At 35.6% G+C, this 25,928-nt stretch overlaps 7 protein-coding genes across 9 annotated transcripts in view; 3 read left to right on the top strand and 4 right to left on the bottom strand.

Moving 5' to 3' along the window:
- Nucleotides 1-93: 93 nt before the first annotated feature.
- LOC18054281 (phospholipase D Y) lies at nt 94-3,649 on the bottom strand. 2 transcript variants are annotated; one of them, XM_006450218.2, is made up of 7 exons: nt 3,242-3,649; nt 2,944-3,148; nt 2,558-2,759; nt 2,143-2,336; nt 1,313-1,466; nt 852-1,016; nt 94-762 (listed from the first exon to the last, which is right to left on the bottom strand). In XM_006450218.2, the coding sequence occupies exons 1-7, from the start codon at nt 3,417-3,419 to the stop codon at nt 298-300; spliced, it is 1,563 nt and encodes a 520-aa protein (XP_006450281.1). In that variant the 5' UTR covers nt 3,420-3,649; the 3' UTR covers nt 94-297. The 2 variants fall into 2 exon arrangements, with proteins under 2 accessions (XP_006450281.1, XP_006450280.1); XM_006450217.2 differs by lacking the exon at nt 852-1,016.
- Nucleotides 3,650-5,055: 1,406 nt separating this feature from the next.
- Nucleotides 5,056-9,953, bottom strand: LOC18054280 (BTB/POZ domain-containing protein NPY1). Of its 2 annotated transcripts, XM_006450216.2 has the most exons (4): nt 9,102-9,953; nt 7,737-7,806; nt 6,357-7,532; nt 5,056-5,871 (listed from the first exon to the last, which is right to left on the bottom strand). In XM_006450216.2, exons 1-4 carry the CDS (start codon nt 9,161-9,163, stop codon nt 5,329-5,331), a joined length of 1,851 nt encoding a protein of 616 aa, XP_006450279.1. In that variant the 5' UTR covers nt 9,164-9,953; the 3' UTR covers nt 5,056-5,328. The 2 variants fall into 2 exon arrangements, with proteins under 2 accessions (XP_006450279.1, XP_024034006.1); XM_024178238.1 differs by lacking the exon at nt 7,737-7,806 and having other exon boundaries at nt 9,102-9,187.
- A 5,900-nt stretch (nt 9,954-15,853) lies between these two features.
- On the top strand, nt 15,854-19,882 carry LOC18054279 (transmembrane 9 superfamily member 8). Its single transcript, XM_006450215.2, has 7 exons — nt 15,854-16,178; nt 17,102-17,266; nt 17,354-17,463; nt 17,564-17,672; nt 17,772-17,884; nt 18,014-18,164; nt 18,469-19,882. Exons 1-7 carry the CDS (start codon nt 16,056-16,058, stop codon nt 19,624-19,626), a joined length of 1,929 nt encoding a protein of 642 aa, XP_006450278.1. The 5' UTR covers nt 15,854-16,055; the 3' UTR covers nt 19,627-19,882.
- Nucleotides 19,883-19,966: 84 nt separating this feature from the next.
- On the bottom strand, nt 19,967-20,906 carry LOC112095520. Its single transcript, XM_024177569.1, has one exon. The coding sequence runs from the start codon at nt 20,473-20,475 to the stop codon at nt 20,044-20,046; it is 432 nt and encodes a 143-aa protein (XP_024033337.1). The 5' UTR covers nt 20,476-20,906; the 3' UTR covers nt 19,967-20,043.
- Nucleotides 20,907-21,619: 713 nt separating this feature from the next.
- LOC18054278 (early nodulin-like protein 3) lies at nt 21,620-22,533 on the top strand. Its single transcript, XM_006450214.2, has 2 exons — nt 21,620-21,911; nt 22,019-22,533. Exons 1-2 carry the CDS (start codon nt 21,716-21,718, stop codon nt 22,366-22,368), a joined length of 546 nt encoding a protein of 181 aa, XP_006450277.1. The 5' UTR covers nt 21,620-21,715; the 3' UTR covers nt 22,369-22,533.
- A 651-nt stretch (nt 22,534-23,184) lies between these two features.
- On the bottom strand, nt 23,185-24,970 carry LOC18054277 (nuclear nucleic acid-binding protein C1D). The gene is made up of 5 exons (XM_024178154.1): nt 24,568-24,970; nt 24,405-24,460; nt 24,044-24,098; nt 23,734-23,814; nt 23,185-23,643 (listed from the first exon to the last, which is right to left on the bottom strand). Exons 1-5 carry the CDS (start codon nt 24,773-24,775, stop codon nt 23,408-23,410), a joined length of 636 nt encoding a protein of 211 aa, XP_024033922.1. The 5' UTR covers nt 24,776-24,970; the 3' UTR covers nt 23,185-23,407.
- A 295-nt stretch (nt 24,971-25,265) lies between these two features.
- The window catches only part of LOC18054276 (pentatricopeptide repeat-containing protein At4g31850, chloroplastic), a 4,090-nt gene continuing 3,427 nt past the window's right edge, over nt 25,266-25,928 (top strand). Inside the window, exon 1 of the mRNA XM_006450212.2 lies at nt 25,266-25,928. This exon is cut by the window's right edge and continues 47 nt beyond it. Within this exon, the coding sequence (XP_006450275.2) occupies nt 25,627-25,928 (302 nt within the window). The 5' untranslated portion in view covers nt 25,266-25,626.

Genomic DNA, 25,928 nt, shown 5'->3' with positions numbered 1-25,928 from the left:
AAAATACAAATTTTGCAATCAATTTGAAGACTATAGTGTCGTTGTTTGTGTAAATTAGAGAGTAGAAAAGAACTAGAAGCATGGAGATTAGGCTTATGCAACCATTATTTTGTTCATTATAGTCAATTCTCAAATAAATGAAATTAGTACCAAGCTAGGAAGCATCTACTGCAAAGCAAATACAACTATGCTGTTAACAAGAAAAGAAAATGAAACTATGATCAACTCATCCATGTACAGTTACTAGGGCAAGATACAGGTTGAACTGACTTTAAATTGAGAAACAATAGCAAGCATTTAAATGCTAGAAGCATGAGCATGGCCGTCACCCAACTCTTCGACAGGAAAAGCATATGGTGAGTTCCAGTCAGCATCAAAGATCTCTTGAAGCTGTGAAACAATCGCAGGATTGTATGTTCCAAAGCTGACACCAGCTGTTGTATAGAAGTAATCCCACACAAGGTTGCTTGTTCCGATATGAGCTCGTGAATCACTCACTGCATATTTTCCATGATTGACTCTCGTAAAGCCTGGATAAATATTTCCAGTATTGCTTCCATTTTGAATGGCAGGTCCTGTCAAGTTGTATCCTGGCACCTTATAGTATTTGATCTCAACTTTGCCAGAACATTTGTTGTACTTCGAAGAATTGCAAAGGACATTGGAGTATAGAAGAGACTTGAGATACTCATCTGTGTTGTTGATAAAATGTGCCCAATATGCTACTAGTATCTTCACATTCGCATGCTTGGAGAAGACAACCTAGTGGTTCATAAACATCACTAGTATTAAACAACTAAATTTGACAGTACAGTAAAAGGATACTTAAAACTGATGATGTCAGAAATTACCTCTGAAACTGCAGAGGAAAGTGCTGACCAATAAACAGTTTGCTTCAAATATTGGGATTGACCAAGCCAATCCATTGTACTAATCCTAAGTGTAGCTCTGGTTCCTACAGATTTGATTGTATCCACCCAAGCTTGTTCATCAGCCATATACTTGCCAAATGATAGCTGCTTGCCAGAAATAAGGTAGACATGAATATTTGAACATTTTGTCTACGTTCTCTCTCTCCCTCTCCCTCTCTCTTTTTTTTTCCCCCCTAACTTTTGTTTGGGATGTAAATTGATCTTTATAGGCATACATATCAGTGGATTTAATTCCATTCTAAATGATAAGCTTGAAGGAGCAAAATGACAACCAATTTCTAAATGATTCTTTAGATTTTGTGGTGAGCATATGAAAAATGTTTATATGTGAATGTGTTTGTGCGAGTGCAAGCATACCAACGAAGTAATTGTTCAATTACCTCTGGGGGAGCAAATGAGAGGTAGCTGTAATGAGGTTGCAAAGTAGAATAATTGCTTCCAGGAGTCTCCATTGTCTCTCGGAACATATAAGGGTCTGACAGTATAGGGTAGCCTTCCACATGAGGAACCTCAAGAACTGGAGGGAGAGGTGACCTGTACATAAATCATCAACTTTCAACTGTTTTATCAAACTGCTAGTATTTTTCCGCTTATACTGCATTCCGATGCATCCCAGTAAATGGGTGAAATTGACACTGTTTCCTTTTTCTAGATAGAAAAATGGGTTTTGTTTAATTAAATTGCTTCTTACTTGCAATATATATCAATTGTACATAAGCTGTGACTGCACCAGATATTGTGCACCCATATCGGTCAACCTCAGAAAGGTCTAAGACAACCACTAAGTTGCACAGAAACTAGATCAATTTTCACTGCTATTGCACAAAATTACTGGCTTAGAGTCAACATCAATGTCTTTATCCATGCTGAGATGCATCAGAGAGAATACTAAACTACTACAGAATCATAGAGCCATGTTCCGAAACATGATTAGTCCACACATCTCAACAAAATGAAAATCAAAGAAAATTAAAAGATTTTGTTAATACTACTAAACACGTATCCACTGAAATTATGCCAGTTGCATCAAAACCTGAGAACACTTTTCTAAGTATATAGGATAACACTCAATAATAGAAGAAAATGAAGTATCTACTAACATCAGATAAGAAAAGCAAAATCAGATTGCAGAGTTCTTCAAAATATCAAAACTTTCCTCCAGACAAGAGCTCAAGATCATCAAGGTTTTCAAATGAACTCTCTGACGTACCTGCACCTACCCTTAGGATCAAGAAAATGAGACCAGCAGGGAACTGTTCTATTAGCCTGCCATTGTTGGTCTGATACAGTTCTTGTATAAGTTGAAGAATTAAGAGACGAAAGTGTCCAAAGATTTTCAAAGTAAACCTCAACCTTTTTTGCTATTGTTGGACAACCAACAAGATAAATTCCAACTTCCTTCACCTGCAACCATGCGATGATCAAGATTCAGGACTATCGATGACACTGTAACCCCACAGAAGCAGACTCCTGAAGTCTCAAAAGCATGTGTTATATGCATTAGAAACAAATTGAGATTCTGGTTTTTCCTTAATCAATTAGTTGAGGCCCCAAAAAAGAACAAAGTTTCAACCTCTTCTACTTCCCCATAAAATATTAACTCATTGCATTGCATACACAAGTACCTGAGTTAGAGATTTCCAGTCATTATTAGCAGATCCAATATACACATCACGGCAATCTGATATCCAAACTTTGGCATGGACAATGCCTGAACCCCACCAATCACCAAGTAATAGAGTCACATTTTCCACATTTTTTCTACCTGAAGCAAGATTAGATGCTTCAGTAGTGAAGTCGGGATATACCCCTAAGTGCTGTAGTAGCCTGAAAAAAGATTCAAATTCAGAACAAAGATAGTTACCAAAGGGATATGAACTGAAAACTTATTTATGAAAGATTTGTAAACCTATGAGATTACAGAAGGCTGTTTAGAATCCTACTCAAATTTTTTCAAAAAATATTGAATCTTACTCGAATTCTAACTAAACTAAAATGACAAATAAAATACCTGACTCTGACATTACGGTCAGCAGCATTCTCAATGGACTTATAAACATCAAAGCCTTCTTGTGCACCAAATCTCTTCATATCATCTTCAGAGTAACCATAATCCCCAGAACGAGAATTATTTGGACGTGCAATTAGTTGCCAATACTGAGCTATTATATCAAGTCTCTTTGTAGAGTTACCAGCCAACCACTTCAACACATTCCCTTTTAAACACACAATCAAACACCCAATAACAACAAATTAAAATTAAAAAAAAAATTGAAGAGATAGACATTTTTTAGTTTCATTTCGTTTACCAGAAGAAACAATTCCAGGAACACGAGGCAGGTGGGGCATGTCCGTGGGTATTGATTGTACCAACCACGCTTTGCATTTGGTTCTTGATGATGATGAAGAGGTGGTGATATCTGGCAAATAGAGAGTGAACAAGATGAAGATAACAAGGGACAGGCTGGTTCTGTATCTGGGTTTCATCTTTAAATCTTAATCCGTCTGTGTTGCAATGATGATCTCCGAATGTTTTGTTTTATCTGTTAGCTAGTTGTGTTGCTTTGTATGTGTTATGGGGAGAAACCAATGGGTCAAATACAGAAAGTCAACGGAACTTGAAACTGGACAAACACATACATGAGCAAACTCATTAAACTTGTTTAGGCCTTTGCCGCTTTGGTAATCTTAGGGATGGCATTGGGGAGGGGAGGGGAGGGGAGGGAGGGGACCAATCTTTCTTTCTGTGCTCATCTATGATATTTTATATATGTTTTTATTTTTTTTTCGTTTCCGTTAAAATTATTTAAGAGAATCTCTATCTTCTCTCTGAATAATAATAGGAGATCTCTGAGGATCTCTAATTTTTGAATAACTAATATATTTTTTTTATTTTTAATTTTTAGTTAATCATATTAAAATAAAAAATTTAAATAAAAATAAAATTCGAAATATATCTTATATTAATATCCATTATAAAAGTCACATACATTAAATTAGTAAGTAACGCAGCATGTAAGAGATACAAACTTCTTTTATAAACTATCATGAATAAATTAATAGTCTAATATAAAATTGTTATAAATAAAATTAAATTTAGATTCAAAATTAACTTTTTTAATGATGGCGTGAGCACTTTATAAATGTGGACTATTTACTTTACAACATAATAGTTAAATCGGAGCAAATCAAGAGTAAATATTAGATTAGATTAGATTAGTTATTAAAATTGTGATTCACTGTGGGCAATTATAACATCTAAAAATAAATAAAAAATAGATTTAAGTTTAAAATATTTAAAATATATTAAAATTAAAAAAATTTAGGCTAATAGAATCTACTCGGTCTTTTTAATGTCCTAAATAAAAATTTAAAATTTTAATTAGTTAATTAGACCTAAATATTTAATAATATAAATATTTTGATATTTTTTATTTTTACCAATATTTATAATTTTATAATTTATTTACTAGTAATTTTAAAAAATTAAAATAAAAAAATAGATAGAAAATAGAGATTCCACCTCATCTCCATCCCTTTCCCGAATAAGAAATGGATAAAAAAAAATTTTATTCTTTTTTTAAATAAAAAATTAAGTATAAAATTATCCTCGTACCTTTCTCGAATGAAAAAAATCTCCAAAAATATTTGTTCCCGTAAAAAATTTTACCATAATCTAATGGCTAGTCAGTCAGAAACTTGCCAGTTGCCTCCACTATGGTAAAGCTATGACATTTCGAACAAGCGGCAAAATTTTAAAAGAATATTCTCACAAAATTCTAAGATATACCCTTAATTTACGATCTTATCAATCTATCATTACTCTGACTTTGCGGACCCGGCTACCGGTAAAATCATAAGAAAAATCCCGTTTAGTACATCTCTTCATGACTTTAGTAGTAGCTATCCAATTACCCATCCAGGCACTCCTGATTGTAATAAGCAAATGGTGCATGAAAAAGTTTTACCAGCCTGCTCTTGTCTAGGGAATGAAACGGAGAAATGTAACATGGGATCCCCTATCTTACATGCATGTAAGATACATGCCTCCCACATATACACTATTCATGTGAGAGACATGTATCTTACATGCATGTATGATAGAGTTTAACATTAACAGCTCTTCAATGAAACTACTGATGTAATAAAATAGATGATCTTACAATTGGAATTAACAGATGTCATGACAGAAAGGGGAGGGAAAAAAAAAAAAAAAAAAAAAAGGTACTCAAAAGAAACTGACTAGGCATTTCTGCAAATCAACCCCTTCTTGATTGACCCATCATCAACTAGGACAAAAACCTACCCCATTTTTTATTTTTTTTTAACACTTGCGATACTTTATGACCCTTTTTTTCACCTGTTCAATTCATATTAACCTTAAAACCCTTCCCCTCTAAGATATAGAGTGCCTCCGGTGTCGTGAAGATGAGCCTGATGACTTGGTATCTCCAGGAGCCAATGAAGTTGGACTTTGAGAACTCCCGGATGTCTCAGAGCTTCTGTTCTCTCCATGCCCTTTACCCACGATCCACAACTTGTCGAATATTCTTCTTGACCGAGATGGCAACAACTGCAGCCCACTCTTGCTACTTTTGTTGTTCTTCTTAATTAATTTCACGTTCTTTGGGAATTCTTCATCTTTTATCTTCATTTGGCTAATCTGTTTCTTAAGGGACTTGCGATCATCTTTTGCCGCTGTCTTTTCCCATTCTTCATCTGTGTTTGTCGTGGAATGTGAAGCATTTTGGGGATTGTTTCTAAGAGCATGAACCTCAGAAGCTGCTCTAACTTGCTCAAAAAAGAGGACTTGCACCACAACCCGGAGAGGAAGTCGATCATTCTGTGCAGCATGCACAGAGGCATCCATCGTCAGTTTTCGGACATCCATAAGCCCACATATCTTCTTTCTTTCAGCTTTTGTCAAGTCTGGATGTTCCTGAAGACATAGTAGCCCATCCATATGTCATTCAACTAGTGTTTTCACTAATAGTTGCATCTATATATTTTAAGTGTTCCGGTCTCATTAACAAGAGAGGAACAAATTATACAAAAAGACGTTACATGACTTGATCATCACACATTTCTTTTAGTTAATTATAGATAAATACAAGTCTCTCTGTCTATTGGGGTGGTTTTGGGCCTACTTGCTAATAATGGTCTAGGAGCATCTCAAAAACAGTTTAAATTATACAACTTAGCTGTAAAAGAATTGGTACTCTAGGTATAAAAGCGCCTACTTGCCAATAATGGTCTAGGAACATCTCAGAAACAGTTTAAATTATACAACTTAGCTGTAAAAGAATTGGTGCTCTAGGTATAAAAGCGCCTACTTGCTAATAATGGTCTAGGAACATCTCAGAAACAGTTTAAATTATACAACTTAGCTGTAAAAGAATTGGTACTCCAGGTATAAAAGCATACCTTCAAGTAGCTGTCTATGGCTTTGTATAGTCCATCGTGAATTGGTCTTGCTGACTCTGGAATTGACTGTGACAAATCAATGAAACTGGCAAGAGTAAGATTAGGGTCATGTGCAATTTCTGCCAGATACCCATTGATTAATTTACCAACAGCCAACAAGGATCCATGCCCTAAAACAAAATCATCAGGTCCCTTTTCATTCCAGCCGACATCACCCAAAGCCCGACTAGGCTTTTCATGCATCAAATACTCATTCACAATGCATTGCACTAACTCAACATCATAACAAGCAGTCTGAGAAGAACGTGCTGGGATCAGTAAATCTTTCACAGAAGCCTCGTGCAACTTCAAACTGATCCTCTTCACCAGATCTTCCCTTGCTGAATTGTCCACACCAACCAAAACGGAAACTTTCAACAGTTTCAGCAGAAAACTACATGAACAACCAACACTTTTATCTGTGGGCAATAGGCAAACAATTGTTTCAACCAAACACTTATTCCTAAGGGTTTGAGCATCAGAAACCAAAGCATCAATGGAATCTGGCAACCATCTAACTGCATAGATTCTGAGTGCCTCACCAATTACTGAACCGTCCATTCTTCCCTTTGATTTAACTGCAATCATGACTCGCTTGTAGAGATCAATATCTAGCTCACATATGTCTTCAACCCACCAATCCTTTGGAACAGATTCAATTCTCTCCCCAAACACACCCTCCTCAACTATCCTGTCCGGTGCTGATAACTTCCTGTTATATGTATAAGACCACGTGACATTAGCAGGATCCACAGAGGTTTTTGAAGCAATGGAATCTACGGACCTCCCAATTATCTTCAGATCTTCAGACCATGGAAGAAGAGATTTGGTGGTTTGGAGAACAATAATAGAATCCTTCCAGCTGCGGAAGATACTAGAATTGAGAAACACCTCAAGTTTAAAAATTAAGTTTTTTTTATCTACGTCCTCGGTCATCTCAAGGTACTCGGCTGCGCAGCGAGCAGCCACAACATTGTAAGCACTAAATGTAACCGTCATTCCATAGCAGAATTTCGCACAAATTTCGAAGGCTTTTGGGCCACCAGGAAAATCAACTATATTCATTTCATCAGAATTTTCCTCACTGGCTTTTAGCACTAGTCTATGCAACCGATTACTCTTAGACAACAGTGGAAACTGCAAAAGTAATTTAAAGCAACAATTTTACAAACAGGGGCAGACTGAACTGTGCAATTGTAATCGTAAAAGGAAAATGTGCACCAAACATCATAAAACGTCCAAGAACTTGGCGGAATGTGAAAACGTGCCTGATAACAACTAGACTGAGCTGATGCAAACGCATTCACTTGAAGAAAAAAGTAAATAGCATGAAAACTATACCTTGTGCAGATAGAACTTCACTTCACCAACGTTTATGATGACATCTGTTGCCAATTCAGATGTCACATACCTGCATAAGCGGCAATAACATTTTGCTAAGCACACTGTCCAAGAAGAGTACTGTGAAGCCCATAAACAGTCACTCATCTTAATGAGATGCAGTAATACCCAGAAAAAAACTACAATATCCCAAATTTTCAATACATTTAGTACCATTAAAAACTTCAAACAGAGCAGCTAAATTATCGTCATCTTAAGGGAAATTGATCATCAAGTGAAAATCTGTTTTCCATCATACTAGTAAATATCTAGGCACACACCATATCCAGTTAAACAAATTTTATATTTTTAAAAGCCAAGAACAAACTAGTATGTAATTAATTTACAGTATTTCTTTGAGACACTTCAACCAACAGACAATTAACAAGCTTCAAATGTTGGTAATCCAGTCTAGTCCTAGGACAGGGATGAATAGTTGATTAGTCGCATCATATTTTTTCAAAAGTAAAATTGAGTTTCAATGACAATATCAGAGAACAAGTTAGACAAACCATAATGGCTACTGGCTCAATTATAATGAAGCAAAGAACAGTAGTAAAGATGCTCTCAGAGTTATATTTAAAATCTTGTCATCCCAACGAAGTTCTCATAGTTGAATTGAACGACAAGTCCACCCTCCATTCAAATCTTGTTATTCCAAACAATACAAAATGGTGAGACCTCACATGCTCTTATAAGTTCTAAATCAACATGCCCATCATCAAACTACAGTACTATTTCCAACCATCACATGCCGTCCAATAGTAGGGTAGGTCATTCCATTAGCAAACACTTCTTTTGACCATCCAACCAGCTAACCAATATCATCCACCCACCCACATCCAAATTTTTCACTAAACCATACTAAGATTCACAATGTGATGATTGAATTCCTCCCATCCCTTTATGCCTTTACCACATTTTGGACCACTAACTCTTCAAATAAAGGACAGTTCACCAGCTGGACCACCCCATCAGATACCTTCTCTATTTTCCCCTCCCATGATTCCTCTCTCTCTCACCCATCATAGCACAAACGTAGTAATAACAACAATTATTCCACAAAACACCCATGTGGTTAATTTGTTACCTAGCAAAAGGAATACGAGAGAAATATTTTATTTCTTAATGATGATTTCTCTTCAAACTGGTAAGGTTAATGTTCCCTTTCTGGTAATTGAACAACACATAATCATCATATAAAATTATACGACCAAATAGAATTTTCAGAAAAGAGAAACAAGAAACAGAAGCTCAAGTTCCATCCAAAACACATACCGAGTTAAATACTTTCAAACAAAAAAAACAAAAAAAAAAACTGCTCACCTGATGCATTTGCCATCAGTTTGGAAGGTATCAGGCTTCGAGCCCAGCTTCATGAACTTCATTTTTTTTTATCACCAAACAAGCCTTAAAAGGCAACAAAAAACCAAAATCCAAACAGCAAAAATCCTTCAGAAAAGTTGACAAACAACGCCACCCATCAACAGAAACCTTCTATTTTCTTGTCTTGTTTGCAGATACTGAGACAAACCCAGACCCAAAAAATGGCTTCATTCAGCTGCTTATCTCTTAAAACACGCCACCATAATTACATTGAACAACACAACGCAAGTCTGAGGCTCTCTCTCTCTCTCTCTATCTGCCTTGTAACTCTCGCTGTATGTTTCCCCGTCAAAATTGTCTTTATAATGACATTGATGACTCACAAACCAATTCACAATGAACCCACCCCAGGCCCCAATTAACTTATCAACAAAACTTGGTTTTTAATGGTTCGCTCCCTCTCTCTCTCTCTCTCTCTCTCTCTCTCTCTCTTTCACTTTCATATCATAAATTCTCGCCGCCTTTGCTTTAACTCACTTTGATCTGCTAAAAGTAAAAGATCTTCTCTTTCTCTCTCTCCTCTGACGCAAATCTCAAAAAATGATGCTGACACAGTTGTCTCTCCAAGTCTTTACCTCTAGCATTAGCTTACCAAGCAGCAAATGTATGCAAATACAAACACCACCCACAAAAATAATAACAATAACAAAGTTTTTCTTATTTCTAGTTTCTATATGCAAGCAAGCAATGTAATAAAAATGCTTTGGTTCATGTGTAAAATGTTTTTTGAGAGTAGTTTTTGGAAGTGTTTTGGTTTATGTAGCTTCTAAATGCAATGTGTATAGGAGAATAGGGGGGGAACTGGGTCTGTGATATTACAGGGTGGCTTGGCTTCAGAGAGCACATTTTAAGCTGTTGCTTTGCTTTTAATTATGCCGTTAAAGTACGCCACCTTTTCTTTTTTCCAATTTTTTTATTTTTTATTTATTTCCCGTTCTGCCCTCACTTGCTTACGCATATTTACCGTAATTGCCCCCACTTTTGTTCTGGTCTGCTTCCCGATTGACGCGTTGCTTACTTGCTTTGTCTTTTGACTTTTTGACGCGAGCTCACACTCAGGTAGGGTGTGATCGACTGCTTGCATATTAAAAGAACATTCTCAGACTAGCCAATAAAACCCTCGCCACGTGTGCAACATTGCGGGTAGTTTTGGATTTGGATCCAGCCAATGGAAAAATAGCTAAAAAATGGTGGTCAATTTATAAAAATAGTTCAGATCCAACAGCCATCGTTCGGTCCGTATGAAAAATGGAAAAAAAGAAAAGAAAAAAGAATCAGCATTTTAGATATTAACGTCCTTTTAACTAATTTAACTGACAAGACATGCAGTTGATTCGGGACCATCCCATATGAAAATTTCAGCAAAAAAAACGAAAATAGTCGGAATTCAGGTAATTTACGAAAGAATACCCTATTTATACTTTAAAAATTATTTTAGATATTCTAATTTTAATAAGTGTGTAACTATTTAAACTCATTAATTTCTTCTCAATTGAATATTTTATTATTAATACAGTATTTTTTAAATAAAATTATCTAACCAACCATATTTTCTTTTTTTTTTAGCAAATCTTATCTTCTCTCTCTCTCCCATTTCTTCAATTTCTCATCAATTTTTGCATTTATCTTTAGTGATAGATTGCAAATAATTTTTAGTGACGAGACAGACTACTTGTAATTTATTTCTATAATCTATTAAGAATAAAAAAGAATAAGATCCACCATCGACATCCCTTTTTTCACCTAACATAAAGAATGAAAGATTTTTTTCAGCTAAATTTTCAACAAAAAAAAAAAAAACTAACACCACTTAATTTTTTTTTCTAAAATTAATGGTATATCCTCCATTTTAATTTCTATCTAGAGTTAGAGTTCTATTTACGAATAACCATGGTAGAGAGAGAATTTTATTACATTTAGATTGAAGAAGAAGGAGATTAGTGAGGTTAACTTTAGAATTTTAAATAATAATAATAATAAATATTTTTATCAAAATAAATTTAAAGAGGAAATTTAATAGGTTCAAATAGCCCCGCACTTTTACTAAAAATTTTATTATAAAAATTCCGTCATATAAATTGTTATTAAAGACAATTTATTATAAGTCAATGTACATAATTACTTTGAACACCTAACTATATAGCACACTCGTTATTTAACACATATAGTTCTCATGCTTTAAACCTCATAATTTTTATTTTTCAATATCTTAATCAATTCTTAGATGAATAATGATTCAATCAATTTTTTTATTTTTTTAAATAAAATAAAATTTAGACTCATTATTTTTTTTTATATATTTGAAATGTTCATTTTTAGATACTCAAGTTAAATAAAAAAATAAGTTGTAAATTTTGTAAATTAATCACTAATTTTTATTGTAAAGCTTCCTTTTTTTTTGTTTTTGATTTTGACCTCTTATTCTTCTCATCTTTTTTTTTCTTTTTTTAGTATTAATGGAATATTTCTTAATATTATTTAAAATATATGTTTTTCTTTTTCAACACGTGTATTTATATTTGAAATGCTCATTTTTAGATACTCTAGTTTTTTTTTAAAAAAAAGTAAGTTGTAAATTAATCACTAATTTTTATTCTATTTATTTTATAAATTAAAAAAAAAATTAGCAATTACTTTTATATATTAGAGGAAATGAATTAAAAAAAAATGCAAAGGTAGAAAGAAGGCTTGAAGCTTTAAGTATACCGATAGCTTTTCACCTTATAGTTTAGCTCTTTGATATATATTCACATCCATTCTTTCTTGATTCTTCTGCTGGACAAAGCCATGAGGGAGATTATTAGAACAATCAGCTTCCATGAAAAGCACTTCTTTACTAAGCCAACGTAAATGTGAATTCAGTTAAGAATCTTACAAGCACGACGGATATATATTTTTAATTCATACTTATTTATTTATTTAATATTATTATTGTTATTGTTGTTTTTATTTTTGTGCATGTGTTTCGTTGTGGTAACAGAATCAAGATCTGTAATTTTGGTCGTGCATTCACGTCAACCATTGAAAAAAAGGAAAATAATAAAAAAAATGAATTTATTTGGCCATGTTCTCTGACATGCTCTATATCTTTAAAAGGGAACACCATTGGTTAATATTTTTTTTTTTTTTGAATCACAAGGTGGTCTTGGGTAGACCTCAATTGTGGGAGGGGCATTTAAAGCTAGGTAGGTCCGTAAGGGGTAAAATGCGGGTTAAAGTGGTGACTTCATATGAGAGCGGTGTTTGAATTTCTTATCTCTCTTAAAGAGTGAGAGTGTCGAACCACTCACACCAACCAACTTTAGTTGACATTTGTTAATATTATGATACCAACGTTTGTTTCTTAAGTACTAATCTTCAACTTTAATAGTAGCACATATAAAGCAATGGATTTTGGACGTGTGAATCTCTAAATCATGTAAATTTCCAAAAAAAAAACCCACCAAAAACATAGGAACAGAAAATGATTACCCAAAAAAATGAACGATCCTGCAAGTTGAATCTCCGAGTCTTTATTTGCATATCCGCATATAAGAAGTGGGGCAAGAAATTGATATAGAAACAGTCACATTAAGTCATTAATTATGAAGATTGGTTGATCCCATCTTCTTATCTTTGTATTTTTTTTCATTTTGGGTCCACTTTGTTCTCCATTCACCAAGTTTTAACACAATGTGCATGGATATATACATAGTCAATGCGAACATCAATCAATGTATATGAGTATATCCCATACTTAAACTTCCAACATCCCCTTTGGACCACCACCACAAAAAAAAAAAAAAAAAAATCATCTGATGTACTTAGCAAGAAAAAAAAAAGAATTTAATTTGTGTGTCGTTGTCTACATTTATAAAATTTATTTATAACAGTCAAATTTATTTATGTGAAATATGTCGTATTAGGTGAATAATTAGTTCTTCATGGTCCCAGAACTGGAGAAAAACGTGGAGGAAAGGGAGAAGGGGGACCTAAATTGTACATGTGCAATCAATCCTCTTTAATTGGCCTTGATTAATAATTAACTATGGACCAATCTAATGCCCCCTTCAGCTACCAAGTTCTTCATCCTTTACAGCTGCCTCATAATTGCCCATATTCAACTCCTTCTACCCCCTAAAACCTGGCTGTGAGTGTAGTAGGACTTAAAAAAAAGTGCATGGTTCTTTCTTTTCAATAGGGTATTTTTCTAATCATTTTAAAACCCAAATGGAATCTGAAACTCAACTTTTTAAGGATACTTACCACCATAACTTTATCTAACATTATAACTACATACTCAAAACATATGGACATACCTCATTGTTTCTGTAGCCATGCTAGATAGATGGTGGCTTTATAATAGAAGCCGCATCTTTATCAAATGATTTTGAAGTGTGTGAGCTTTGAAAAAAATTATTTAGGCGTGAGGATGAGCCATCGAAAATAAATGATGATGGGGGAAGTTGAGGGTCCCAAATTTTCATAATGGGTGATAGTGTCGATGGACTTTTGCTCAGCAATAGGCAATGTGGGGGACCATGCATGCAGCCCCCCTCCCTCACTTTGGAATAAGTTCCACATTTTGGTGATTGATGTTGTTTGGGTCACAACTATAGATTCTCCCTTCTCCAGGCTTTATGCTCTTAAAAGCTAGACTCATGATAGTGCTAACTACTCACCCTCCCCCTTGCCTCTTAAGATTCTTTCCCCTCGCTATCACACCAATAAAAGAGGTGTAATTAGGATCATCTGGGCATCACCTGTTTGCCTTAGAAAAAGCAATTTTGAATCTTTTAGTAAGACTCCTCAAGTGATCCAACTATAACACGTACGAGTTCATGCCTAATTATTGGAACTGTAGAATTGCGTTTTGATATGTTATGTATTCTGCTAAACCTAGTTACAAATTAACTAAGAAGTGTTTCTTAGTAGTCTAAGCATTTTTGGATTGAAACGTTTACTTACTTACTAGTACTTATAGCCAGCCAGGTTGCCTCGCTTCTCCTGAGGCACGGGGTAAAATTCTAAGAAAGATTACGTGTTAATCTGACATTTTATTGATCTTTATGTATACTTTTTAACATTGATGCTATCAAGTTTGTGATCTTTAGGTTCCGGTCCATGTCAAACTAAAATCTTGATTTCGCCACTAGTAGCAATAAATTCCTTCCCATTCAAAATCGATTATCGCACTCTTTTGAGCCCTAACAACAGATTGGGACAAAAAGAAAAGAAAAAGAACTATATATATATATATATATATGTGCATAATAATTGTGCAAGTCGAGTTGGTTTTTGCTTTATGCTTAATCGTAGAGCCGTGCATGCATGCATGCATGCACGCCATTGGCTTTTTTAGTGCAGAATTCTCTTATTGCATAGAACCACCAAGATCCAAACAAAATGCAAACGACACTGCAGCCAATGTCCAGCCTCCATCTCGAAAGCAACAAAGCAGCAAGCTGTGTGTTTGATCCTTTTCACACTTTCAGCTCATGCAGCACACAGTGCACAAAGCTAATTTCTTTTGCTCATATTGCGACACTAAAGAACAAAGAAAAAAAAAAGTTAACTTGCTGACAATTTTGAAGGAATAAACTTTTTTTTTTTCTATTTTTGACGCCGATGCTTCTTCCCGAATAAATATAAGCTGGTCAAAGATGGCCATATTGATATAAAACGGAAATTGGAAGGATCGAAAGAAACAAATTGTCGTACACTTTGGTCTAGTGCTAACTATTCCAAGAAATGAGATATGCGAGACAGAAGTTCAAGTAGATAACATAAAAGTGGGTGTGCAAAGAAATTGTTGGGGTGTATTTGTTGTCTGAAGGAGCGGTGAAGTTGGGCCTACGCTTTGACCCAAGAAAAGAATGTCACTTCGCGCGCCTACTAAATCTTAAATATCAGCCCAATCAAAAAGAAAATTGGATGTTGGTTTTTGAAGGCCCGACTTAAATAGCCAATTTTCGTAAATGATAATTTTAATTGTTTTATATCTACTTCCAAATAACAGTAAACTTGCATGAACTAATGATGAAGAAAATCTACTCATAAAATATTAACTGGTGCCAACTAAGCTCTCATTTCCACAATTTTTTTTTTAAATTTTTTTGGACCAAGTTTTTTTTTGGAGAAGAGTTGAGTGGTTGTCAATTCTCAATCAATCAAGTGTAAAGTTGGATGAGAAAAAACCTCACTAACTATAGCTTGTGTTTTTATTAAAAAATCAGATCCAAAACATTAATCATTATCTTAATTATATTTAAAAATTCAACTTTTGTAATACATTTTGTTTATATTTCCAGATTTTTTTTTTGAAAAAAAATATTTTTAAAGAACTAAAACTGTTGTTCACATGGAAAACCTTAAATTAATGAACAATTTAGAAAATGATAATTACGCATATTATAAATTAATTTTTTTTTAAAATTCTTTAGATCTAAACAAAATTTAGATAGATCTTTAGCGTATCCCAAAATTTTCAATTTTTATGGTAAGATATCTCAAGTCTCAAGATTTGACAAATCATAACGTTTTCCCTACCAAGTTATTATACAAATAAATTAATTACGTTACGGGTAGTTTTTCTCCACTTTTCCTAGGCTTATAATTAATTTCACCGACGATCCCAAATGGTGGGACCCGCATCACACATTCACTGATACAGAAAGAAAAGAAAAAGCGCAAACGTGGCAAAATCAGAAAAGATCACACGAGTGACCATACCGAATCAAACAGTGGTGCCCCGCACCAGCTTCACCTCACCTCTCGCCTGCTCCTTGTCTCTCCTCCATTTAAAAAATTACACAAACAACAACTCCAGCATCCAGATCTAAAAATTCGAGTGATAGAGAGAGAGAGAGAGAGAGAGAGGGAGAGAGAGTCTCTTCTCTGAAAAAAAACACAAAAATGAAATCTCGAACGAGATCCACGTCGGCGACGACGGCGATCGTGACTTTCGTTGTTCTCCTTCTGATCCACGGCTCCCACTCTTTCTACCTCCCCGGCGTCGCTCCTCAGGACTTCGTGAAGGTATGTCCACGCATTTCTTCTTTCATTTGTTTTGATTGATCAGCAATAGAATTTTGGATCTACGTTGACTGATATTCGCATTGTTGACTGTTTGATTTGCGTGTATAAATAATAAAATGAGAAGCTGCAGCATTGATTTATCCAAATCTAATCTGTTCACTGCATTACGTGAACATATGTAATAATATTGGTTTCTTGCAAATTATCTATACGTACAATACAAATCGAGGCCGCATGATACAATTGGACGTTTGAAAACGAAAAAGCCAATGCACTAAACGAGAACAGAAAATTGTCAGTTTGAATGGAAGAGGTTGTCTAGGTAGCTGTTCGTGTGTAGTATCACTGATACAAGTTAATGAGGGGCTTATGGTTTCATTGGTGGTCATTCGCGGGTGATTTTGTAATTTGATGGATTAGGAATGCATAGATGTATCTGGATTCTGGATTTCGAGTAATAATGCATGATTGCATTTGAGTGACTGATTGCTTTGTCTTATAAATCTGGTTGATTAAATATGATTAATTGGTCAACAGTTTAGATTCAGATGAACGACGAATCGTTTGGGAATAGGATTTGTGAAAAATTGCTGCAAACAGTGAAATGTGTTTGGGCTTTTTACATTCTTTTAGTTGTTTGAATGTGGATTGCCGCCACTGAATGAAACGAAGTTGTTGTAACTAATAAATGCCGCAAGCTGTTTGTGTTTTACGCTCTTGAGATTCACTTTAGTCCATGTTATCTATCTGTCATGCTTGTGAGTCCTTTTATAATTATAGTGCGAGAGTTTGGTAATTAAGCTTAATGAAAAATTGAAGTGAAATATATGAATCAGTGTATTAGGATTTGCTCTTGAGAGCTGTTGAAGTCCTTTAAGAATCCTTTGAGAAATTGTTTGATTTAATTTTTGTTTCATATGCAGGGAGATGAATTGTATGTGAAAGTCAACAAATTGACCTCTACGAAGACACAGCTTCCTTACTCGTATTACTCTATTCCATACTGTCGACCAAAGAAAATCGTGGACAGTGCAGAGAACCTTGGAGAAGTGCTTCGTGGTGACCGCATTGAAAACTCCCCTTATGTGGTTAGTTTCTACTTACAGTTTAATCAGTCTCTGGCAGTTGTGATTAATTTATGGTTATTGACATTTTGCTTAATTGATTCCTTGCAGTTTAAAATGAGGGAACCTCAAATGTGCAATGTTATTTGTCGGCTTATCCTTGACGCTAAAACTGCAAAGGCATTCAAGGAAAAGATTGATGACGAATATCGGGTTAACATGTAAGGGATTGTTTTAGTCACCCATTTGAAAATAGCTTCTTATTTCTATGAGAATTATTTTGGAGTTCCCTTTCTAATTAATCTACCATTCATTTTACAGGATTCTCGATAATCTTCCCCTCGTTTTTCCCATTAGAAGGTTGGATCAGGAATCTCCTACTGTTTATCAGCTTGGCTTTCATGTTGGCCTGAAAGGCCAATATACGGGGGTATATCCATTATTTATCAGCCATAGAACTCTCTCTCTGTATAGATATTCTTGAATTCCCTAGTATTTGCTTTTGCTTAATTGTGTATGATTGATGCAGACCAAGGATGAAAAGTATTTTATCCACAATCATTTGGCATTTACTGTCAAGTATCATAGGGACATCCAAACAGATTATGCAAGAATTGTGGGATTTGAAGTCAAACCATTCAGGTCAGTTCTTCTCAGTTTTTGTAGAACTGTTCCTTATTTTTGTTAACAGTACTTGTGCTGAACTGCTGATACCATGTTTGTTGCCTTTCCTTTTTTTTTTGGTTTGGCGGGGGGTTTTGGAATATACAGTGTGAAACATGAATATGAAGGGAACTGGAATGAGAAGACTCGTTTAACAACCTGTGACCCCCATTCAAAACACACCGTTGTTAATTCCAATACTCCGCAAGAAGTTGCAGAGAACAAAGAAATCATATTCACATATGATGTTGAGTTCCAGGTGTGTTTCTTCTCATTGAACAATTAACTTTGATTTTGATTTTCTTTGCCTTATCCCTCTATCTTTCTGCTGTGAGCATCAATTGTGGAGGTCCACAGCCCTCAGCATGAGTTATGTGGTTTGAGTTTGTAGTTAATCTAAACCATAATGGCAGAAGGTTGCTGTGCTTAAATTTTTTTCTATGATATCCTTACACTGTTTTTCAGTAACTGAAATATCACTGGGAAAGAATTTTGAAGTGTTCCAACTGAACTCAGTCTCATTATATTGCCATCATTTTCTTGTCCTTGTTTCTACCTGGCAGGAGAGTGATGTGAAGTGGGCTTCTAGATGGGATGCATATCTTTTAATGAGCGACGATCAAATACACTGGTTCTCCATTGTCAATTCATTGATGATTGTTCTCTTCTTGTCGGGCATGGTAGCAATGATAATGCTGCGGACACTTTATCGTGACATTTCCAAGTACAATGAACTTGAGACCCAGGAAGAAGCTCAAGAAGAGACAGGGTGGAAACTTGTTCATGGTGATGTTTTCAGGCCCCCCACTAATTCGGATCTACTCTGTGTCTATGTCGGAACTGGTGTCCAGTTTTTTGGAATGATGCTTGTTACTATGATCTTTGCCCTTCTTGGTTTCCTCTCCCCTTCAAACCGAGGTGGGCTTATGACGGCTATGCTCCTTCTCTGGGTCTTCATGGGTCTTTTTGCTGGTTATGCCTCTACTCGCTTGTACAAGTTGTTTAAAGGAACTGAGTGGAAGAGAATTGCCTTCAGAACTGCAATCACTTTCCCAGGAATTGTCTCAGCCATTTTCTTTGTCTTGAATGCTCTTATTTGGGGACAGAAATCGTCCGGGGCTGTGCCATTTGGGACCATGTTTGCTCTCATCGTCTTGTGGTTTGGAATCTCAGTACCACTAGTATATGTTGGCAGTTTTGTTGGGTTCAAGAAGCCAGCAATTGAGGATCCGGTGAAGACAAACAAAATCCCAAGGCAAATCCCTGAGCAGGCTTGGTATATGAACCCAATCTTCTCAATTCTCATTGGAGGGATACTTCCATTTGGAGCCGTTTTCATTGAACTTTTCTTTATCCTCACATCAATCTGGCTGAACCAGTTCTATTACATCTTTGGTTTCCTCTTCTTGGTCTTCGTCATTCTCATTGTCACCTGTGCCGAAATAACCATTGTACTATGCTACTTCCAGTTGTGCAGTGAGGACTACCAATGGTGGTGGAGGTCATATCTTACATCAGGCTCTTCTGCTCTGTACCTCTTCCTTTACGCAACATTCTACTTCTTCACAAAGCTTGAAATAACCAAGCTGGTTTCTGGAATACTCTACTTTGGTTACATGCTGATTGCTTCATATGCATTTTTTGTACTAACGGGCACCATTGGATTTTATGCATGCTTTTGGTTCACAAGGCTGATTTACTCATCGGTGAAGATCGATTAATTGATGAAACTGGAGAACGGGCATATTTCGATCGTCTGAAACAGATTATCTCAGGGTAAGGTTCAGTTCAGGAGTATGATATAATTATGCCTTTCAGATGTAAACTTTCATGCTCATTTTTGTATGGAGACAAGGTTATTATCCTGTTTTTTACACAATATTTTATTCTTAATTTTTCGTCGTACACCACCGTTCTGTTCTAGGATGTCCCTATCAGTGAGTTTGTGACTTTTAATCATATATTCTTTCTTATTCAGTTGATTTTAGCTCTAAATGATAACTCGAATGACAAGTATTATCTACTATTACATGGAGGGTGCTTGCTTTCGGAAAATACTGAAGAATTTCCTGGATCTCTGTTACCACTTCACTCCTTTATTTGTTCAAAATTGGTGCTTGTATAGGTTATAGCAACTGTTAAAAGCCCTGACCCCCAATAGAGACTTTGCTCAATCTATCCAAATGACATTCCCAATACAGCCGATTTAATTTGCATAATTGAATATCCAAAAGAACCAAAACATCACATAAAGAAACATGGGTGACAACTAAAATATTGCAGTTTACAGATGAAAGTAGAAAGTAACTGGAACTAGTCGTATTACCTCCTGGGATGAGTATCCTCAGGCCTTGCAACGTTAGCAGAGACCCTGGCCACATCCCCACGATAGCAAAGCCAGTAATAGCAATAGTGGTCGTGCTGAAAGGCAAGCTCCGTCTCTGGTGCAAAATGCCACCGGGGTTGTGGCCTGGTGGCCTCTTGGATCCTTCCACGCCTGCCCTTTTCACTTCCTCAGGACTCATCTTGTGGGTATCCGCATTTTTCCTCCAACCTTCGTTTGCTGCCATTTTGGTTTCTTTTTAATTTGGAAGTTGATTTGATTTGACGATGCTCTCAAGATTCAAGAAGAAGAAGAAGAGGAAAAAGATTATTATGTAGGAGACGCATAATGTGGTGTTGCCACGTTTTGGGGGTTCAAGTTTCGGTTATTCAACACGTAGCGGTTGCATGCTTCTGCAAAGGGACAAGTGTGTTTTGCTTTTGCTTACCCAAAGAGCATAGATGATAGCACCAAATGAAACTTCAGTTTTGGGATTTTTCCCCCCTTTTTTTTTCTCCCAAATACTCTATGGAGTCTCGTTTACTGTAATAATAGAAGTATTCCATAAAATTTACTGTACATATTTCATCAAGAAACAACGGTGTTCACGGTTCAACATAATGCTAATCTTACACGGAAGATAAATTATGCACACCAATAAACCAACTCCCCAATTTGCAGGCATCATTTCAATTTGCTTTTCCAAAACCAGGAATCCTTGATGGTCTATTAATTTGCCTGATTCCATACTTGCATTCATCTCGACGCATGTACGAGAATCAACCTTTATTTTCTAATATCTGATGCTTAACTACAAAATCGGAATTGACCCAACTGGCCCAATTGATGTGTGGGGGGTGGAGTAGTGCATTCTGGGTCGTGGCCAGTTTTTATTTTTTGAAGGAGAGTGAATTCCCCGCTGCTGTGAGGACTAAAAACAAAAGGAAGTTAGTTTACTTGAACGTAAACTAAAATTTAAAACAATTAAAAAGTTCTTTAATATATAAAGATTTTTTTTTTAATTTGAAAAATAAAAATTTTACTATAATTTAAATACATTAATAAACAAAAAAAAAGTATTAAATTTTGAATTAAAAAAATAAAAACACTCTTATAAGGTTCCTACAAATTTTTTCTTTCCCCCATATTCCGGGTGCAATGGTGCGTAGTACTTCAAACTTTGCCTCATCAAGATGGAGACCTAGAAAAGTTGAGGAAAAAAAAAAACATATTAAATTGAAAAAAAACTCAGCATTCATTTGACCGTTATTTTATCATCTACAATTGTGCCGTTACCTTGGTAACGTACGAGCCCATAGTGTCAGGTGGCCCCAGTCTAACAGGTAACGGCTAGTTTTTCCCGTCCATAAATACAACAAAAAGCCCCACATCTATTCTTCAGATCAGTCATCAGCTCCCACTCACTCTCTACATTCATCTCCCAGAATCACAGCACTCACAAACACTGTCATCTTTTCAGTTTCTCAATGGCTGGCTTTTCAAGAACCCTAGCTTCTTCTTCTTTGGTGCTCACATCACTTGTTCTCTTCAGCATCAGCTTCTGCGAAGCAAGAGACATCTTGGTTGGTGGCAAAACAGATTCTTGGAAAATCCCTTCTTCACAATCTGATTCCCTCAATCAATGGGCTGAAAAAACTCGCTTCCAAGTCGGGGATTCTCTAGGTAACAATCACAATCACTATCTTCACTGTCTAATATTCACTTATGTTAGGGTAGATTAAGCATTGTCTCTGACCAACATATACCCTTTTGATGTATCTTTGTTTCAGTGTGGAAATATGATGCCACCAGAGACTCAGTGCTGCAAGTGACAAAAGAAGCTTACCTCAGCTGCAACACAAGCAGCCCAGTTGCTGAGTACAGGGATGGCAACACCAAGGTGAAGCTGAACAAATCTGGGCCATTCTACTTCATCAGTGGAACCAAGGGAAGCTGTGAGAAAGGCCAGAAGTTGATTGTTGTCGTGATGTCTTCGAGGAGAAGGTACACTGGCATTTCTCCGGCACCGGCTCCGATGGAGTTCGATGGTCCGGCCGTGGCTCCTACAAGCAGTGCTGCAAGCTTTAAGGCTAGTTTGGTGCTGGCACTTGGAGGTCTTTTGGCTTGGGTTCTGTTTTAATTTTAGACCAGCTTAGATGTTGGAGTTTAGGGTATAGGAGATTTTTTGCTTAGGTATTGTGGGGGTGAAATTATTTCATTCTTTTTTCTTCTTTTTTCCTTCTCTTTGAATGTGGAATTTTGCTGAGATTTTTACAGCAATATAATCTATTGTCTGTTTTTGCTATATAGAATCCTTTTGGCCATTGCTATCAAATTCCATTTCCATTAGCACAGATTTGAAAGAAAAAGCATGAGAAAGTAACAATAAACAAATATAACTTTGTACAGCATTTTAATTTATGATTCATCCAAAAAACTCCTGATTTACAACTTAACAAACGCAATCAAGTTGGGTCGCATCAGTAAAATTTTCTTCATGACTTCAGTAGGGCATGAAGTCCGTAAAATTCCAGTACTTGCTGCTCACTAAAAAACTTACCAAAAATGTCTGCTCACTAGCAACTTGCATTTTTAATTTATGATTCATCCAAAATAGTTTTTGCTTATGCGCGATCAAACACTCCATCCGAGGTGCACAACAATTATTGATTACTACAGAAGCTTCAGAGAAAAACTTCATGAACCTAAAAAAACCTGATTTTACAAACGCAATATTTCAAGTTGGGGTCACATCAGTAAAATCAGTACTTGCTGCTCACTACAATTATTAAGATAAATTCCTTCACTTACCAAAAATGTGCCTTTTTTTCTGAGGAAACTAGTCATTTATATGAAACAATTGTTGTTTCACCATGTATGGCTCTTTTTAAGAATTATCACTTAGATTTAAGACTTGCAAGAAGATCATCACCATATGCCCACATCCTAGATTTTATCCATTTCTGATTCCATCCATAAAGATTCTTGAAACCGTTTCTATGGTCTAAGAAAAAAATGAAGAACATCCAGAAAAAAATTGTGGAGAACATGAAGAACATCCAGAAAAAAATTCCATAACTGTTTCTGAATAAACATGTAACAACTGAGAACATGAAGACTGATGAAACTTCAGCGTGTGCAAAAACGCGAAACAGCATCCAGTGGGATATAAAGGGACTTCAGTCCATAGGTTGATCATCTTTGTCTGAAGCATCAATTTGTAGAGGTCCCTTGAAACCATCTTGAGTATCACCAAGAAGCTCACGTGATGCTTTCTCAAGAAATTCCTTGGCGGCAGTCTGGACAGACATTTTTTCAGATGATTGAAATTTCCTCTTCTTTTGGGCACTTCTATCTGTATATTTGATCCTTGGCCCCTCTCCTCTAGCGATACCCTTCATGCTTTTCCTCTGTGCTGCACGAGATGAATTCACAAATTCTGAGCAGCAGTAATCAAAACAGGAAATACAGTCATGTCACAACAATAAAGTGTTTAATCACGTACCATGGGTCAGGTCTGGCAAAGAATGCTCAATAAAACGAGTTGCCGCCTGATAATTTAAGGTGGTGGAAGGCCGCATAGGTGCTTTAAGAACAAAATCACACTCAAGTCATTTACATAGAAGCAAAGAGTGTCACTAGCCTAGCTATTAATTCAATTATGCAAATCCAAATAGTAATTTCTATCAAACTAAATCTCCAAGCACATATTAGAACAGAATGCCAACATTCTGAGATCGTAAATGAAAATTACACATTCTTACAGCTGGAACTAAGAAATGAAAAATATTTACCAAAAGGATAGAAATATGCACCTTTACTTAAATCTATGAACCGCCTAAGTTTGTCTTGATACAAGCTCAATCTCTCCTACAAACATGGATAATTAGAATGTATAAATATGGAAAGACGAAATAATAAAACCCGAGAGCAAAAATACTCAAATCATCCATTTCAAAACAAAACTTAAACCCAGTAGCTTAACAAATCAAGCCTTTCAAATACCACTTAGTAAACGACAAAAGCTAAGCAATTCCGATTTGGCAAAAGTCTTTAGACTAGAGATGCCTATCTAATCAACACATAAATCGTAGACAAGGAACAATCTGAAATACACAACTATCATCACTGTCAAAACATGAAAATAAGAATAATATAGTAATTAAGAAGACATACAAGCTCAGATTTAACAGAATGGTCATCTGGGTGAACTCCACTGCATCTCAACCTCACTGCAAACAAAAAATCAAAATTCAACTGACTCAACCACAATTAACAATAAATCCATTTCTAATCAATATTAACTTCAAAAAAATGTAATAGGGGCAATGACAACTACAAGTATAAAGAGTTGTGGTGGCTTTGGCGACCAAGAAGAGTGACTGAGCCCGTTCTAGAGGCGGCATTTCTGCTAACACATCTGGGTCTGATAGTGAAATAAGTTTAAGCAAATGGGCTTTCACTTGTTCAACGTTGTATAAAGATTTCTTCAATGAATCCATAACCGAGTCAGGTATCACTTTACTTTCTTTTGAACATTGTTCCATTGTTGTGCTTTGAAACTCTGTTTTAGACTCTCTTTTGAGTACTACCAATGCTTCAAAAAAGAGAACTTCAGCAACAAGAAGTGAAAAAATTGAGATTTTTGAGATTGAACTGAATGATTGAAGATGAAACAAATAAGGAAGTACTTGCTTTGCGCTACGGCTTTTGGGAATATGAAGAAGAGGTTTAAGCCAAATTAGGTTATTTCAGTTTTGCTGTTTGGGTACGTCACATGCTTTCCACAGTTGCTGTTGCTGACGTGTGTCTAAGCACTTCAAAGTTTTTATATATATATATATATGACATCATAATTCACTAAAATTAGAATTAAAAATTTATCGGTGCCAAAAATAAATTTGAAAAAAGTCTTCCTCATATGCTATAGGTTTTTTTAAAAATTAATAAAATATGGTTAAAATGATTAAAATATGAGTTAATTTACTAGATAAGGGAAAAGAAAAGTAATGTAAAATTTGGCAATGGGCTATCAAGCCAGCCAAAGATGAAACAAAGCATAAGGAGAAGAGGTCACCAATAACTATCGCAACGCAAGAAATATCAAAATCAAAAGCATTCACAAACCACAGTCTGTGGCTATGGAGTTAAACTGATAAACAAAGTCAGTTATATAACAGTGTCCTGCCACAGCCAGAATCTTATCTTTAAACCAGAGCATCAAAAACCTAATACAGGTACGAATGCCCGTATTTCAATTTTCACGATACATTATCTCGCTCTCTCACAAGCAATACAACAAACTACTGTCTACTGACCTGCAAAATTCAACCTTTCCCTTAAAAACGACAAATACTTGCTTCTGTTCATTGCTTGGTTGATAATTAAGTATTTCTCCATGGCTCTATTAGTAATAGACTCTTCAAGTACTTGCTGTAGTACTATTAGTTATAGCTTCGCTTTCACTTACAGTAAATTACATGCTTCAAGTTACAATAATGGTTCAGTTGGTGGATTAAAAGTCGGGAATTTGAAGGTGAACTGGAAGAAACACTGGAAAAAACAAGTGGGTTTTTGTGGGTATGTAATGAAAAGTTCAAATGAGGTGGTGGTGGTGAAGGGGAAGCCAAGAAATGGCTTAACTTCTGAGGAAGTTATTAGGGTCTTAAGGTCATTTTCGGACTTGGATTCCACATATTC

This window comes from Citrus clementina, unplaced genomic scaffold (assembly GCF_000493195.1).
Source record: "Citrus clementina cultivar Clemenules unplaced genomic scaffold, Citrus_clementina_v1.0 scaffold_1, whole genome shotgun sequence".
NCBI classification, from domain to species: Eukaryota; Viridiplantae; Streptophyta; class Magnoliopsida; order Sapindales; family Rutaceae; genus Citrus; species Citrus x clementina.
Note: the sequence above shows the minus strand (reverse complement) of the source record. Positions and strands in the feature narration are given on the sequence as shown.

Excerpts from the sequence above, each read along its gene's own strand:
- LOC18054277 (XM_024178154.1), bottom strand. The coding sequence starts at position 24,775 with ATGGAACAATGTTCAAAAGAAAGTAAAGTGATACCTGACTCGGTTATG. Across the intron at positions 23,815-24,043 it reads GTTCATAGATTTAAGTAAAG|CACCTATGCGGCCTTCCACC; the intron begins GTGCATATTTCT and ends TTGTTCTTAAAG. Across the intron at positions 23,644-23,733 it reads TTTGCCAGACCTGACCCATG|CACAGAGGAAAAGCATGAAG; the intron begins GTACGTGATTAA and ends CATCTCGTGCAG.
- LOC18054281 (XM_006450218.2), bottom strand. The coding sequence starts at position 3,419 with ATGAAACCCAGATACAGAACCAGCCTGTCCCTTGTTATCTTCATCTTG. Across the intron at positions 3,149-3,241 it reads TCCTGGAATTGTTTCTTCTG|GGAATGTGTTGAAGTGGTTG; the intron begins GTAAACGAAATG and ends TGTGTTTAAAAG. Across the intron at positions 2,760-2,943 it reads GACCGTAATGTCAGAGTCAG|GCTACTACAGCACTTAGGGG; the intron begins GTATTTTATTTG and ends ATCTTTTTTCAG.
- LOC18054279 (XM_006450215.2), top strand. The coding sequence starts at position 16,056 with ATGAAATCTCGAACGAGATCCACGTCGGCGACGACGGCGATCGTGACT. Across the intron at positions 17,464-17,563 it reads GACGAATATCGGGTTAACAT|GATTCTCGATAATCTTCCCC; the intron begins GTAAGGGATTGT and ends TTCATTTTACAG. Across the intron at positions 18,165-18,468 it reads CATATGATGTTGAGTTCCAG|GAGAGTGATGTGAAGTGGGC; the intron begins GTGTGTTTCTTC and ends TCTACCTGGCAG.
- LOC18054278 (XM_006450214.2), top strand. The coding sequence starts at position 21,716 with ATGGCTGGCTTTTCAAGAACCCTAGCTTCTTCTTCTTTGGTGCTCACA. Across the intron at positions 21,912-22,018 it reads CCAAGTCGGGGATTCTCTAG|TGTGGAAATATGATGCCACC; the intron begins GTAACAATCACA and ends TCTTTGTTTCAG.
- LOC112095520 (XM_024177569.1), bottom strand. The coding sequence starts at position 20,475 with ATGGCAGCAAACGAAGGTTGGAGGAAAAATGCGGATACCCACAAGATG.
- LOC18054280 (XM_006450216.2), bottom strand. The coding sequence starts at position 9,163 with ATGAAGTTCATGAAGCTGGGCTCGAAGCCTGATACCTTCCAAACTGAT. Across the intron at positions 7,807-9,101 it reads ACTGATGGCAAATGCATCAG|GTATGTGACATCTGAATTGG; the intron begins GTGAGCAGTTTT and ends CCGCTTATGCAG. Across the intron at positions 7,533-7,736 it reads TGAAGTTCTATCTGCACAAG|TTTCCACTGTTGTCTAAGAG; the intron begins GTATAGTTTTCA and ends TTACTTTTGCAG.